At 39.0% G+C, this 17,763-nt stretch overlaps 1 protein-coding gene across 1 annotated transcript in view; it reads left to right on the forward strand.

Moving 5' to 3' along the window:
- Positions 1-17,763, forward strand: part of LOC136863262 (uncharacterized) — a 171,424-nt gene that overhangs the window by 67,310 nt on the left and 86,351 nt on the right. The window contains exon 4 of the mRNA XM_067139645.1: positions 13,215-13,429. Within this exon, the coding sequence (XP_066995746.1) occupies positions 13,215-13,429 (215 nt within the window). The remainder of the gene's footprint in view (positions 1-13,214; positions 13,430-17,763) is intronic.

A 17,763-nucleotide genomic window follows, 5' to 3' on the forward strand; every position in this document is an offset into this window, starting at 1 on the left:
TTTGTCCTTAGCGTTCATTTTAAACTGGGACTTCAATAAACACATTTTTAAGGAGTAAATAGCTCTTGCCATCAATCGTGCTTGATGCATTGCATCAGGAGGTCTGATTTTTATTTCATTTTTAATGTCTCCACCCAGAAAAACAATAGCGAGCTCATCTTGTACAGTCGATTTTGCCAGCTCATTGTTAAAAAACGTCACCAATTCAATAATATTTGCCTCACAGAGATGTTGTTCGACAAAATCAGTGCACGGTTCAATGGCACTAGGATTAATATTCTTCCAGTTGTCTCTAAACTTTTTGAACAGCGGAATATCAGGACTGCTAGTGATTTGTTGAATCTTTGATTCAAACACACATTTGAGCACCAGTTTGGAAATGTGATGGCGGCAAGGAAGGAGTAACAACTCTCTTTCTAGTTTTTGCTCTAAAAGCACACAAGCTCCGTTCAAGCATCCTGTATTGGATGCTGTTTTATCACAGCACATTATTTGTACCTTATCATCCGGGTTCCAGTCATGAAGGGCATTTGACACTGCTTTCGCTTGCTCTTTGCCGGAAGAGTTGTCTAACTTCGGCACAGCAAGAAGTTGTTCTTCCTTGTCATATGAAGTAATAATTGGTAGGCGTTCTTCTTTAGAACTTCTACGTCCAGAGCAGGTAACAATTTTCCATCCTAATGAACAGTAACTACTTAGGGAACGTTATTCTGAAAATCGGATTTAATGGATCTCGCTCTATCTTTTCTCATTTGTGTTCGAATGCGTTGAATAGAAGATTTGTTGATCAGTTAATTGCCAGAACTAAGACCAAGTGCTTCTACTACAGACTGAATTATGTAAACAGAATCATCAGAGATATCTGTCTAAAGTTGCAACTAATGTAGAAGTGATAAAATCTTTTCTTCCTCTTCTTGTCGACGTAGCCAATGAACTTGCATATTGAGATGTGGATGGCACAGATTCTTCCAGGCTTTCTTCAGAGTTGTGGATTGTTCTTCTACGTCTTCATGTGTATCAAAAGTCTGTAAAGTTGCAGATTCCAATGAGCTCGCGGAAGGCATTTGCTTTAGTCTCTTTTTATTTTCTGTGAATTTTCTCAGCCTGGCCCTTTCTTCAATATCAGCCAACTTTTTGTCAACACCCGCTAGGCACCCGGCTCTCTTTGCTTTTGCAAAAATATTTTATCTTCTTCGATTTTTATTCTTTTAAGAGCATCAGCATGTGCGATATCGAATAAATTATGTAATTCAAGTTGAAAGTTCTCTTCGTGGTGCCTATGTAAATCCTGAATCTTCTTGCTATGTTTTTGCAGTTCTCGCCAGACCTGATAAAGATCCACTAACTTCTTAACACTATTAGGCACAGCTCTAGTAAGTATTCTAGCCTTTTTCCAGAATATATTGCACTCCCGAATGACAAGATTTGCGCTTTCACTAACAGTCAACTTAAACCTCACGTATGTTGAAAAATAGAACTGCGAGAACTTGACGATTAGATGGTAATTTTGCACCTTTTATTTGGTGATTTACTTCACCAACCAAGAAAATGCTTTTTTATTGCTCCTTAGTTCCACTGACATCTTCGAAATATAAAACAATCCGTGATAGCTACCCGATAAGCGAAAACTAAGTGACAATAACAATGAGAACGCGCCACTCTTGTGACGCAACTTGTATGGACATGTTTGCGCGCGCGTCAGCACGGGTTGCACTGTTCCAAATAAGGAAAAAAGTTGATTTTGGGTGTTTTAGGCCCAAATGAATAAAACAATAACCTATGCATTGCAAAATTAAAACTTTGAAAAATAAGGGACACCCTAATGTAGGTATCTGAAGATTGATACTTGTAGTATAATCTTCAGCCTGTGTGCACGGAACATCAGCTGTTTTATTGCTATACCAAAGCATTTTTAAAACTTAAAAGACTCTGTTACCTTTGTTGTTGAAATCATCTGTTGTTAAATATTAAATGTGTATTGGTCTAGACTATTTTCCAACTCTGACTTCTCTTCAGTACTGTTCCAATTCTTGCAGGACAGACACTCATTGCAGAAATGGAAAAAAAAGCTAGCGCAGGTGAAGAAAAGCATGCTATGGCATGTACCTATAAGACTGTTAGTTAAACTGGCAGATTGGTACAAAATTAGGTATTTCTGAATTTGGCATTGTCAGCTTTCAAGCGAAGACAAGAGGCACTCTCAAGGGAAGAGTACGTAATGGACGTCCTAGAAAAGATCATCTGCTGTCAAAGATAAACACATTGTAATCTTAAGCAAGTGTAATAGAAGGCTTACAGCTATGGACACCTGTGGTGAAATCAACAGAACTAGAGAACAACCAGGGTCACTGTCAACTGTGTGAAATATCCTTTACGTGATCTTGGGATGTGAAGATGTTTATTTACCAAAGGAACCTCGTTTGACATGCAGACATAAATCTGCAATCATTTAAGAAAAGGCTAGGAAAACAACAGATAGGGAATCTGCCACCTGGGTGACTACCCTAAATGCAGATCAGTAGTGATTGACTTCATTTTCTCCTTCACCATCAATGGCAATTTGTCATGCTCATTCTGTTGTAATGGAGCTCTCAGTGGATTTCTAAATGGAGGTCGTATCCTCTATGCTGATAATTTCTATACCAGTATATATCTAGCAGAAGAACTTCTGAGCAATGAAACATTTATGTGAGATACTCTTTGTAGCAACAGATGTGGATTACCATTGATGGTGAAGGAGAAAGTGAAGAAAGGAGAGGTGGTGGGTAAAATGTGTCAACATATTACTAAAGTCATTAAATGGGTTGACAAGCAACCTATTCTCATGCTTTCAGCACAGCCAACCATAGAGACTAGTCGATTCGGGAAAGAAAAACAGAGACATGAACCTATCAGGAAGCCTCTCTCTGCCCATAATTTCATACATACAACCTCATTATAGACTTATGCCTTTCAGCACTCAGTATGCAAGCGCCTCTGAATTTACTAAACACTGAGCAAGTGGCTGCGCTGCTTAGGTCACACAGCTATTAGCTTGCATTTGGGAGATAATGTGTTCTGACTTCACTATAGCACGACAAATTGAAGTAAGACCCTGGAATGTGAGCGATGTAAGCACTAGTTTCGTCAGTGGGAGTGACAGAGGGAGGATGGTGGGTATGAGAGAGAAGAGAGTGGACGTGCTGTTGCCATAGCGAAGCACAACAGCCGTAGTCAACTTACTGTACAAATACACTTATAAGAAAATAAAAACAGTTATTTTAACTTACCATATTAATTAAGGAATATCCAGTTCAGTGTTGAGGTGCCTGCAGAGTACCACGTAGGTTTATATTCTTAAGTTAATTCCTCTATTCCTGATATTCCAATGTGAACTGAACCGTCACTTTCAGGGTTGGAATCGATATAACTGTCATTGCCACTTTCACTGCCACTAACATGTATTATTAGTTCTTCAATGTCTTCGAGCAATCCATCCCTCTTCCAGTACTCGGCTCGTAACTTGTCAATGTGCCCACACTCTTTCTTCCACTCATCACTTGTAACAGTCGCAAAGGCGTCTCTTGTGATGTGCTCTATGTCGTTGGGTAACTGGTTCACGTTTTTTTCAGCAATTCGATGTTTGACAACACTCCATATTAATTCTGTTGGGTTCAGGTCACAGTGATAAGGAGGTAATCTTAGAACTGAGTGACCCAATGATTTCAAGTATTCGTCCATGGTGTATACTGGTGCTGGTTTATGTAATTTCACCAAGTTAAGTAATTCACACTTGCGTAGATCTTTATCAAAATGTATGTTGTTTGTCGTTAGCCATGTCTCTAATTCGTATTTTCTGCTGGATGATGAAGGTACTTTATTAATCTGATGGGTGTGGTACGACACATTGTCCATCACTATGATACAGTTCTCTGGTATGTTCGGTACCAGTTGTGTTTTAAGCCAAGTGATGAAGTTCTTGCCGTTCATTTCGTCATGGTAATCTCCAGATTTAGTTTTTGACTTTCAGTTGAATCGTCCTGCCATCACTTCTTCACAGTATATCATGGATGGATGGATGTTTCATCCAAAATATGACTGGTCTCTTCTTGTCACCCAGGTTGTCATTCCTTCGTAAAGTTCTCAGGTACACCGACTTCTTAAACACAATATCGTTCCTTTCTTTCAGTATTTTCCTTTTATTTTGATATTTCTTAAATTCAAAGCCTATTGAATGCAAAACTTGCCTCAGATGTCCGCGACTCCCCTTGTATTCCATGTCATTATGGAGCGTAGATCGTAATTTCCTTCGTGTTGGTATTTCCTTCTTCATTTCTTAATACTCTTGAACCTTCTGCCTGATAACGCACTTATCCATATCATCGAATATGATTTTCTTATCTACTTTTCTGTTTTTACATGGAGTGGATAATTTCGTCTCATTACGCTCTGCCGCTATCACCTCCCTTCTGATTGTCTTAATAAATGTCTCAGATTTTCGTGTTGCCGCTGAAACTTGTTTAGTTTCTTGACGTAAAGGCAAACTAAAGCATTGTGTAGACTTTTCTAAATCACAGAAAGCAAATACATTGCATACTATCTCCCTTCCTTCGCTATGAACAACTTTGTTTTTAGTACTTGCCATAATTTAACACACGGATATAATAACTTATTTATACTTCCGATAAGGCAAATATCACCTTCGAAGAAAGACATCAGGGAAAATCTCTCGCTCAGTACAGTGCAACTCTCAGCATACGAAACCCGGCAGCACTGCCTGTTTAGGCCTGGTTCACGCTCGGTGTTGCCAAGCCGTGCGCGGTGATAGACAAAACACGAAGGTAGAGCACTTCAATGCTGACTTAACTGAAACGTCTCCCTTGAGAGCTAGGTGAGCACTGAATTGCATTCGCTAATCGGCAACATTGGGCGATGTTCACTTCTATTGGCTCTTGAGGAGACACACCCTTGTACACAATTGGTTGTGCATGACTAGGGACAGAAGGGGAGGAGGGAGTTATTCCAAGTTCGCATTCCTTGCGGGGTCTCATTTGGAGTTGCCGAGCTCTACCAGTAGCCCTGAAGATGGTTTTCTATTGTTTCCCATTTTTACATCAGGCAAATACTGGGGTTGTACCTTAGTGAAGGTCACATTTACTTCCTTCCCACTCCTAGCCCTTTCCTATCCCATTATCATCATAATACCTATCAGTGTCGGTGCGCCATAAAGCAAATTGTAAAAAAGAATTTACTAAACACCTCCACAATCCTCTATTTGCAGCTCGCTCTGAGGCCTTGTTTAGTTCCATTTAAAACATTAGAAACTGAGTCTAATTATTGCCATCTTGGTCTCCTACTTCTCTTACTTCCACGACAGAGTCCATTATTTTCCTAGTAGCCTATCCTTCTCCATTCACCTCACATGACACCACCGCTGAAGCCAGATTATGCATACAGCTTCATCCAGTGTGTTCATTCGTAACTTAGCCTTTATCTCTTCATTCTGAGTAACCTCCTATCACAGTTTGCGCCTGTGTGTACCAACAATCATTCTTACTACTTTCATGTCTATTACTTCTAGCTTATGAACAAGAACAAGATATTCTGAGTCCACCCAGCTTTCACTTCTATACAGCAAAGTTGGTCTGAAAACAGACTGGTGTAAAGATAGTTTTGTCTAGGCGCTGACTTGTTTCTTACAGATTACTGTTGATCACAACTGTGAGCTTACTCCATTAGCTTTGCTGCGCTTTGATTCAATGTCATTTACTATACTACCATCCTGCAAGAATACACCCCCTAAATACTTGAAATGATTACATGCGAGAAATTTCATCTGATCATATCAGACATTTCCATCGTAAGTAGTCCACTGATATTGATGATACTTCTCCAGCCAAGCAGTTTTCATTCAACTGAAGGGTTAGTCAAATCACCAGCAATATTAATCACAGCAACATTTTAAAAGTATGCCAAATATTTAAAACTTCCTTCCTCATAAAATTAAGCTTTTACCGATCCTGAGATCCCGTTTGTGATCTGAAACCACACAGGTTTTCATCCAACTTACTCTCAACCACTGATCACATTCTCACTTCCTGGTGTACTGATCAATAAAATACCTACCTTAATGGATGTAATCCTTCCTCTTCCCTTGCTTGTAGATAGGTTCAGTTGCCACTTTCATCCAATCAGAAGGTACCTTACTTGTATTCCATGCTAATCTTATTACTCTACGAAGCCATTTCATCCCTGCCTTCCCACTATATTTCACAATTTGAGGTCTAATCTCATCTATTCCTACTGCATAAAAACAGTAGAGTTTATTTACCATCCTTTCCAATGTTTTTTTCTACACCACCAAGTGAGTTGGACATGTGGTTAGGGCCGTGCAGCTGTGAACTTGCATTCGGGAGATAGTGGGTTTAATCCCCACTGTCGGCAGCACTGAAGATGGTTTTCTGTTTTTTCCCATTTTCACGCTAGGCCTTGGGTAAGGCAATGGCTATTTCCATCCCATTCCAAGCCCTTTCCCATTCCTTTTTAGATTAATTTGCTGACGCCATCTTTTTACGTCTACAAGCTGCCTTTATTTCATCATTCCACTAAGATGTTTGCTTTTTCCCATCTTTACCCACAGTTGTTTCTATGCATACCCTTGCTGTTTCTACTACAGGATCTCTATACAGGTTGTTTCAGACCTGTACTGACAAAAATTCGGGGATGCTATTAAGAACGATGGGTGCAATTGAATTGGCAGAGAAAATTTTTATTTTTGAGAAAATGAGCTTGCTTTGTTACTTCCGGTCACACGATTCAAATTGACAAACTCACTGTATTCGCTATGCCAGAGCACAAGACGCTGCAGCGCTTCAGGGAAGAGAAGGGGAGGCAGGGGAAGTGGGATGTATGAAGGCGACAGATATAATGTTCCGCATGTATGCACAAGTTTCCTTGTTCGACTAGCACAGGATTGGCCTTGTCTCTTACAGGTAATATCCGCAGTTCATTCATTAAAGAGCCATAATTGCGCTCGCACGTGACGCGCACACACTCGCCGAGTAATTAAAACACATGTGTCAGTCAAGGAATGCACAAGATCATTTCTTCTCTCATCTGTCGCAACAACATTCATTATTATTTAACATGCCCGAAGATGCAATGCTACTGCTCCACAATTGTGCATTCCTTAGCTGCCTCTGTGGATCAGTGGTAGAGTGTCGACCTCAGGATCCCAAGATAGCGGGTTCAAACCTGGCAGAGGTAGTTGGATTTTTCAAGGGTGGGAAAAAGTTCATTCGACACTCCACATCGTACGATATTGGCATGTAAAAGATCTCTGGTGACACATTTGGTGTTTACCGGACAAAATTTATTAAATCTTAGCAACATATGCCCAAGAGAGTTTCGGTGTACTTGGTCTGCCATCTAGTAGGCCAGAGTAAAATGGAGAATCGAAATTGACGAGCAGACAGCCAGATGGCGTCAGATTGAAATGTCTACACATGGTAGCTGAGGCCATACGATTATTAATATTATTGTGCATTACTTCACTCACAACATCATAAATGGAATGAAATACTGAAGGAAGGAGTCAATACGTCCAATGGTTTGATTACAGTTGATGTTCAATATGCCTCGCTCTCACTTGGATGCACAGTTCGCAACAGTATGGTTGTGACTTTTGGACTCTGTTCAGGATGTGTGGTGTGTCGCGAACAACCTGGAAAGCTGCCTGTATTCTTGGTAAGAATTCATCTTCGTTTTCTATGGGGTTTGCATAGTAGTCAGTTTGTGCAGAGTGAACTGTACACTGCATACTGGAACTGGGAAGCAACTATGTGAAATGAACGAGAAACTTATGTATTCACACCGAGCAATACCTCTGTCTCCCAATTCCCCTCCCTCCCTCCCCTTCCATTCCTTTCCCTTCTCTGACGTTCAGCGACAGGCAGTGGCTGGCTCTCTGGCATAGCAAATACGGCAAGTTCATCAATTTGAATCGCATGCCCGGAAGTAACAACGAAACCTTATTTTCTCGAAAGGAACAATTTTCCCCGCCAATCCAACTGCGTCATCATTCTTAACATAACACAAAGAGCATCCCTGATTTCTTTTGTTGGTATCGTTCTGATATAACCTGTATGCCACCCATTCTCTTTCTAAATCCTGAAACTGTTTACTGTCTACTGCTCGGAACTTTTCACTAATCATAACCCTGTACTTCTGTGTAATTTCCTCATCCTGGAGATTTTCTGCCCTTCATCGTTGCAGACAGATTTCACTTTCTGTATCCTAGGCCTAGAGATACTTAGTTCACTGCAGATCAGATAATGGTGTGTAACAGAAAAATCACTGGATTACCTGCACATTTCTATCAGATTTCCTGAATTCAAATTCAGTTATGATACAGTGTATTATGGACCTCGTGCTCTACCCTCCCATGTGTAGCAGTGAATAGCTTTATGCAATGTCGGTTAAATTTTAAGCGGACTTTATGCAATGTCGGTTAAATTTTAAGCGGAATTTGCAGGATGCCTGGTTGGACCACAGTTGGTATCTGTTGTCAGTCATGGAATGAGATGTGCGCACACTCTGTCGAAGATGGAAGGACCTGCCAGAAAGGTTTGAACATGATGCATAGTTTAGTATAAAACTGAGCGAGAAAGCAGCACATCGAATGATGCGGACAAGAAAAGAAAGCAAGTGACAAAGTACTGTGAGGAATGCCCTAGTAAATCGTTCATGTGCAATGCCTGTTTTAAGAGGTCATAAATACTGAAATTGAACTTGCTGTGTTCAAATTACAAATTGTCATTTTATAATAATAATAATAATAATAATAATAATAATAATAATAATAATAATAATACATTATAATAAATGATTGTAACTCTGTATTTCATGTTCACTTTTGTAAATAAAGATTTTTTTTAGTGACAGGACACAAATTTTTAAAATTTGTGAAATAACATCTGTAAGTTATAGTTTTATATTTCTGAACAGCAGTTGGTAAGAATATTTAAAGTTTTTATTTGTGGTTAGACCACATATGTTTCTTCTTGGAAATAGTTTTTATTATTATTATTATTATTATTATTATTATTATTATTATTATTATTAAATTAAAATCAGAAGTGTAAATATTTTCAGAAATTTCAAGATCTGTGGAAAAAGAAGAAAAAGGGTTAGGTACTAATAGAGAACAGAATTATTAAAAATGTATTATTGTACATTTTCTTATGCGGTACCTTAATTAAAAAGTAAAAAAAATATGTTCATTTACTCTTTGTCTAAATATGCATGTATAATTCTGTAAATCTACCTTTACCAATATGCAGATAGGAATGTTACACACTGTACTGTGCTACGCGAGGCATGGGAGACTGGTGGACTTCATTGATTATTGTTTCTAAGCCAAACACTAGTGGATCGCCCTGCTGAGGAATGCGAGAGCTTGACATGTCTTGCAGCTACCAGTCTCAGTATTTCGAAGTAATATACTGTACTTTCCGGCAGCCCCCAGAACTACCTCCTTAACACAAGTCACACGTGTGTTGTGACGCATACCAGCAAGGTACGGTACAAGACATTGGTGACTTGTGATGCCCTCACATTTAATGTCAGCACTGCAACAGTGGCAGGGAAGTTATTGAGGCCACGGTTGCTTCCTTTCCAATGGTAGCCCTTTCCTATCCCATTGTTGCTGTAAGACTTGTCTGTATCAGTGGAACATAAAACAAATAGCAAACAAATATATATGTATCACTCTGCTGTTCCTGCCCAGTATTGTCCCTAACGGTTTACTGGTTAGTGCCAGCAGAGCACGTAGTACATTATAATAAATGATTGTAACTCTGTATTTCGTGTTCACTTTTGTAAATAAAGAATTTTTTAGTGACAGGACACAAATTTTTAAAATTTGTGAAATAGCATCTGTAAGTTATAGTTTTATATTTCTGAACTGCAATTGGTAAGAATATTTAAAGTTTTTACTTGTGGTTAGACCACATATGTTTCTTCTTGGAAATAGTTTACCTATTAAAGCAGGAAACAAACTTAAAAAGCTTAGGAATCTCTCCTAAACTATTTGATTTCTTGTAAATGGGCCTCTGCCACACTGTGATATCCTCTCTGTCAACAGTAACACACTTACTTTTCCAGCTTATAAACTCAGCCTGCATTTCTTTCAAACCGGATATACACTCAAGAGAAATATATTATAATTAATTATTTGCAATGCGAAAGTAAAAGTCTGGTTAACTAATAAACTATTTACCGAGCTCGATAGCTGTAGTCACTTAAGTGTGGCCAGTATCCAGTATTCGGGAGATAGTGGGTTCGAACCCAACTGTCGGCAGCCCTGAAGATGGTTTTCCGTGGTTTCCCATTTTCACACCAGGCACCGTAATTAACGCCATGGCCACTTCCTTCCCATTCCTAGCCCTTTCCTGTCCCATCGTTGCCATAAGACCTATCTGTGTCGGTGTAACTTAAAGCAATTTGCAACAACAACAAAAAACTATTTGTAAAAGTGCATGAAGATAATAAAGAGCCATTCATCCCAATTTCTGTCATGTGTTTAATATATTCGTTAGTCTACAGCTACATTGAAGTTAAGCAAAGATACAATAAAAATATCATTGTTGAATTAAAAGGAATACCGTATTTTTAGGGTAAGTAATGCTCTTGTTTATAGCATTGTTGAAGTTAAGGTAGACAATTTATATCAGTTGGTAACTCGTTCAACAAACAGTCAATATTTCAAAATCAGATACAAAGAACGTGCTAGAATACTCTAACATAAAACAGAATTTGCATTTGTCTACTATTAACTTTTTTTTTTTTTTTTTTTTTTTTTTTTTTTTTTTTTTTTTTTTTTTTTTTTTCCTTTGCGTCGCACCGACACAGATAGGTCTTACGGCGACCTACTATTAACTAAATGCAGGATACAAATAAGCAGACATCAGCTTGAGCATAGTCATTCTCTACATCAGACCAAGACACACACCCTCAACACTATATAACAATATGAAATATACTCACTCACTGTCTCTCAAAGCACTGAGTGAGATAGCTGTGCAGTTCAGGCCTTGTAGCTACTAGCTTGCATTTGGGAGATGGTGGGTTCAAACCCCCACTATCAGCAAGCAGCCTTGAGATGGTTTTCTTTGGTTGCTCATTTTTACACCATAATTAAGGCTACTGTTTCTTCCTTCCCAATCCTAACTATTTCCTTTCCTATCATTGCCGAAACCTGTCTAAGTTGGTGCAACATTAGACCACTAGCAAACGAAAGAAAAATAAAATGTCAGAAGTGCCAACATGCTAGCTTAAATTTAGTAGAATTAAAATATTCATGGTTCAACAGTTACAAATGTTACTTAAACAATTTTGCATGCTTAATCTACGTTCATTACCGATCGTATAGTAATATTCAGATTTTAAGAATTCTAGTTTTTACCTGTAAAAGTATCAAATTGGCATATTGATATTTTGCAGCTAAATGGGGTCTGCTCTGTAAATACTACAATTCATTGAATATTTACATGATTCTTGTGCTGAAGTGATAAGAAGGTTTACATCAACAACATATTCAAGAAATTTAAGGAATAAAAATCCTCTTAATTGTTACCATTCATATCAATTTAATTCTAAATTTGCAATACTACAGGGGCATTCTTTTATTTATGCAGGGGATTGTCACTCACCTGGTCGCCAGTGTTGCGAGGTTGTCTCCCGCCAAGCACTTTGCCGTAATGCACTTCTCGGCATCACAAGTTCCTCTTTGCAGTCTGCTGAGAGCTTTATCAGCGTAAGATTCATTTTAGTCAAGTGTTCACGTGTTTAGTGCTCGGTGTGTTGTTCCAATGCCACTTTCATTATGTGAGCATGTGTACATACATAATAATTTCGTAAAGTACAGGAAATCTTGTGCAAAAGCACTCTGTGACTCAGTGCCGGGCAAGTGCTAGCCGCATTACGGCGAAGTGCTTGGATGGAGGCAGACTGGCTCACAGCATAGGTGTCGGGTGAGTGGTAGTCCCCTGCATTGATAAAACAATGTCCCTGTAGTTATTTTAATAAAAATAAATTACTTGAGTTGTGGAAAAGAGCCAGCATGTTGCTTACACAAAATAATACACACTACCATGCAAAATTTCATGCAAATATCTTAAATGTGTTTTGAATTTTAATCAAATCCACGGGTAAAAATGAATGTTGTGAAAAATGAACAACAAATGTATGACAGAGTGATGTAGCAAGTGACATACATACACATGTACAAACATATCTTTTGAATTAATGGAGTTGATTTTTTTGAATTACCAGATTAAAAACTGAAGTATATTCTATAAAAAAAAATGCCACTTTTCTATCTGTGAATGTGTACCTCTCCTCTTAAATCACTTGCAGTATATGGCATTCTACAAAAGTTTCTAACCATAATATGGGTTGTGGAACAAGACATAGTGTTCCTGTCCTGCGAGTCAGTTGCTGAAGATAGTGCGGCTAACTTCCATATGGTGGGGTGTCCCAAACCTCCCTTACTCATTTCTGCTCAGTCCTATGATCAGTGGCATAGGAAATTTGTACTGAAATTTTTCCTCACAAATATGAACAGTTTTGAATGAAATGTAAATTGTAATAAAAGTGTTAATTCCAGGAACTTATCTACTTCAATGACTTAATTCCAGAAACTTGTTTACTTGAATGACAGTTGAGTTGGCAAAACTAGTCTTCCACTTCCAATTATGTGATTTAAGATCCTTCTATATTTCAAATAGCCTCATCTGATTTCAAACCACTTGCAGATATTTGTAATTAAGTTTTGTTAGGATAATTGCCTGGCATATTGTGACATCCTCACGCATTAAATTAAAACTTAATTTCAAGAGAGTTAAAAAGAATCTGCTGTATGATCAGTTCTCAAGATTTGTGCTAATTATTTTCATACAGTTCACAGACTTTCCCATTTGCATAAAGCCACAAGCTAATTTCCATAATATACTTTCTGAATGACCAGATGTCACCAATAAAGGGAGAGGAAGTGTTATGAAGGTGTAGGTTTGTGTTTGGAGAATCTGAACTCTGTAAGGCACACCAGGCTGTAACAAAAATTTATTTACAATAGCTGTTATTGGGAGCTGCAGCCATTTTTATTCATTTACTCGCGTATATATGTGAATTTTGGAGTTAATAAAATTCTGATAGTCGTTCTTCTTTTCTTCCAGAGCCCACTTTTCCGAAAGAGAAAGGAATCTGATACTGATTCAGAAGCAAGCCAATCTGCTCGCCGGAAGAGAAATAAACCACAGTTACCTGGAAATTTTCCATCTGGACGTTCTACACCCATGAAGCAAGTGAGAAGTGAACCTATTCGACGAGATGGGCATAAATGGGATCCAAATAGGATTTACAAAGAAACATTATTTGTGATGGGTGCAAGGTGATTATTGTAACACAATGGAGAAAGAGTCTGATTTTCATTTCATTTACAGAACTCCAGGAAGTCATTATTCTGTTCACTAGTTTGTCAATATCTGGTACATTTGCCATGTCCTTTTTTTTTTTCTAGGCATTCCACAATGGAACTAGGTTAAGGGGTTTGTATCAAAATTTATGTTCCCAATATGAAAAAATTAAATTTCACCAGCTCTTTAGGCTTTTTGATTAGTGAAATTTCTGACATTTTGCACCAGTTTGGCAGTGAGCATAATGTTGTTGGGATCATATACTCAGTTTGTGAAGTTGAATGATTCCTTGAAAAATAATTGTCTCCTTGGATGCCAACCTAGACTATGCCTTCATGAATTACTTTTGATGTTGAACCTTTGTAGTCTATATTAGTTAGATTCATTTTGCCATCATCTAAGAGTATGATGAAATCTGTCTTCACATTTCATTATTGTTTCTCAATTAAGTTTTCTTGTGTATGTCAATCTTTAAGTTATGGAGAAACACAGGAGTTAATATGGCTGGGTTTAAACTCAAAGTGATAAAATATGCTGAAGAACATAGTAACAGAGCTGCCAGTCGAGAATTCTGTGTGACTGAGTTTAATGTTCACTATTGGCGTAAACAGAAAGCAGTGCTAGTAACCACTGACTGAACACGTAGGGCATTGAGAGGGCCGAAAACTGGTAAGTTTCCTGGGCTGGAAGACGAGTTACTTCATTACGTTACAGAGTTGGAAATTGATGGCTTTAGTATCTCGCACTAGATGCTACATTTCAAAGCGCGCTAGTTAGCGATTAAAGGAGGAATCAGCTGTTCCAGATCTGAAAGGGAGCCAGGGTTCGATCCGTAGAATCATGACATGAAAGGGATTGTGTCTGTGAAGGCGAACATTTCTGTGTCGGAGAATGCCAAGCGATTTCAGCGACAGAATCATAGATTTTCATCGCCATATGATAGCAATGCGGAAGAAAAACAATTACCTCTTATGTCCAACTGGCAATGCAGATCAAACCCCGATAAACTTCGACATGCCTTGGAACACCACCATCAACAAGAAGTGAGAATCTAGCATGCTTGTACATACAACTGGGTGTGAAAAATAGCATTGCACTGTCATGCTAGCAATAACCGCAGAGGGAAGAAAATTGCCACCGTACATTATTTTCAAAAGAAAAACAGTGCCTAAAGCGAAGTTTCCCAAAGGCATTCATGTATAGGTTCAAGAGAAAAGATGGATGGATACAGCTTGTCCAGGACTGGGTCTGTACGATGTGGAGAGCATGGCCAGGGGCACTGCTTTGACCCCCAGCAATGCTAGTGTGGGACAGTTTCCGTGGATACTTGGTGGAAGACATGAAGAAACATCTTCAGGAAATGAAAACTGATCTTGTAATTTCTGGTGGACTCCCACATTGTCTACAGCCCTTAGATGTTTCCGTCAACAAGCCCTTCAAGAACAACATATGTAAATTGTATGCCGAATGGATGGCAGGAGGGGAGCATGAGCTGACACCTTCAGGCAAAAGAAAGAGCCATCGGTTGAACGCATGTGATTGGGTTATGCAGGCATGGGTTATGGTGTCGACAGATGTTATTATGAAGAGTTTCTTAAAGATGGGCATCGCAAATACGTTGGACGTAAGTCGGGATGATGCAGTATGGAATGGTGACCAGAATGATGCACGCAAGAATAGCTCGGAGATTGAAGTCAGTCACAACGAATAGGGTAAGTATGCCAGTTGTCTTGTTTCAATAGCCTAATGCAAATTTTGCATTTTTTGGGAATACGATCTTTCGTACACAAATCCCCGCATATAACATGCACAGAAAAGGTTCACACTTATTTTTGGTAAAAAAAGTGCGAGTTATACTTTTAGCAAATATGGTATTTAATTAATTAAGTTGTCCTTTTTTTTTCCAAGTATAATTCTGTTACCATATATTTTCTCTTTCAGGTGGTTTTTACATTTACCGGGCAAGTTGGCTGTACGGTTAGGGTGCACAGCTATGAGCTTACATCTGGCAGATAGTGGGTTCGAACCCCAATGTTGGCAGCTCTGAAGGTGGTGTTCCATGGTCTCCCATTTTCACACCAGGAAAATGCTGGGGCTGTACCTTAATTAAGGCCACGGCCCATTCCTGGGCAATTCCTATCCCATTGTCGCCATAAATCCTATATTTGTTGGTCCGGCGTAAAGCAAATAGCAAAAGTTATACATTTATTTATTTAAAATTTGTTTTGGTAGACTAAAGAACCTAACAGTTATGAATATGATGAAATCCACATTCTTATTACTGACAAAAATTCATTCTTTACACCTTAATATAATAATCACCACTCTTGTGACTATCTCCATTGAACAAAGCACTGATCTATGGAGGAGGAGGTAGATGCAAGGAGAGATCGCTTTATTTTCTCGAGAAATTTATGCTCGTGGATAATCACGTACCTCAAATTTTTGAAGTTGCATCTGGTTAAAATAAATACTTGTGTATATAATGTACCTGTTTTCTCGTACATTTATCTATCACACGTACAGTTCAGGGCGAGTTTTGAAATATAGATGCCGTAGTTGCAAGCTCTGTATTTTTAAACTTGGAATTTCTGGACTGAGAAATTGGCTATTTCTGTATTACAAAGTGGTCATGACTACCTACATGGTTAAAGGGTAGGTGTTGGCCTGATGCAGTCATGCTCAGCTTCTGCAGTTCACTTATGTTTTGTGACATACAGTACAGTAGTCATTATCATTACACAGGGATTGATTTGCCATTCTCATAAAATGATATATTTTGAGGGATGTTAAATACCGTATAATCTCGAATACCACCCGCACTGTTTTTTCGAAAATATCACTTCCAAAATTGGGTGTGGGTCTTATTAAATATTTTGGGAAATTTATCTTTCCAAATGCGCGTAAATCGGGCATCACCGCCGGCGCGGCTTGGCAACAATGCTCTCTCCACTCTCAGTATACGCTACTTCCGCGCTTGGCGTCAGTCTCACGCACGTTTTCGGAGTATCAACATTAATTCCACAAAGCGTTTGCGATCTTTTACTGCGAGTGAGAAACTGAAAGTAGTTCGGGAAGCCGAAATTATTGGAAATCGTGCCGCCGATAGGAAATACGATATTGACAAGTCGTGTATTCGCGATTGGAGAAAGAAGAAAAATGTGCTATTTACATGTAGTGGTAATCGTAGAGCTTTTCGTGGACTGAGTGTACAGTTTCCAGAAATTGAAAAAAAAACTTCATAAACATGTGACAGAAAGGCAGGAATTGGGAATTGGTGTGTGAACCGAAATGTGTCAGCTGAAGGCATTAGAGATCGCAAAGGAACTTTCATCGGAAGGGTTTAAGGCAAGACGAGGATGGGTGTGTAATTTTTATAAAAGAAATGGGTTGAGCGTACAAAGGCGTACTTCAATTTCACAGAGTCTTCCTGGTGCCTACGATGAGAAGTTATTGTCGTTTCAGCGTCACATAATTCGGTTGCGGAAGGGAAATGCATATTTGCTTTCCCAAATTGGCAATGCAGATCAGACGCCAGTCTACTTTGAAATGCCAGTGGACAGGACTGTGAATGTTAAGGATGCGAAAAGTGTTACCATTAGAACAGGTGGTAATGAAAAACAACGGTGTACGGTAATGTTGTGTATTCTCGCTGACGGGACCAAGTTGTTGCTGTACATTGTTCTCAAGCGAAAGACGCTTCCTAAAAATCTACTCACTGGTGTTATCATCAGATCTCAGAACTCTGGCTGGATGGACAGTTCACTTGTGGAAGACTGGGTAAAGTGTGTCTGGCAACATCATCCTGGTGCATTATTGGGACAAAAGAGCTTGTTCTCAACAGTTACCGTGGCCACACAACAGACGCTGTGAAGAAACATACCAAGGATGGGAAAACCAACCTAGCAGTCATTCCGGGCGGGATGACGTCTATTCTACAGCCGCTGGATGTCTGCGTGAACCGTCCATTTAAAGCAGCCTTGTAACAGCTCTATACAGAATGGATGGCGGCTGATAATCACACACTGACGCCAACTGGTCGCATTCAGCGCCCGGAAGTTCAGCTGCTGTGTTTGTGGATTTTGACGGCATGGAATCGTATTCCTGGAGACCTCATACGGAAGAGCTTCAGGAAATGTAGCACTTCTAATGCTGTGGATGGCAGCGATGACGACATTTTGTGGGAAGGTGATGGTGATGAAAGTTCCGAAGTTGGTACTGATGATGATGATGAATGAACTCATTGGATATCGTTCTGGAAATGTTTGTTTACTTTTATTTGTATTTTCTAAACATTTGATGTGTGTTA

Source organism: Anabrus simplex, chromosome 2 (genome assembly GCF_040414725.1).
Source record: "Anabrus simplex isolate iqAnaSimp1 chromosome 2, ASM4041472v1, whole genome shotgun sequence".
Lineage (NCBI taxonomy): Eukaryota > Metazoa > Arthropoda > Insecta > Orthoptera > Tettigoniidae > Anabrus > Anabrus simplex.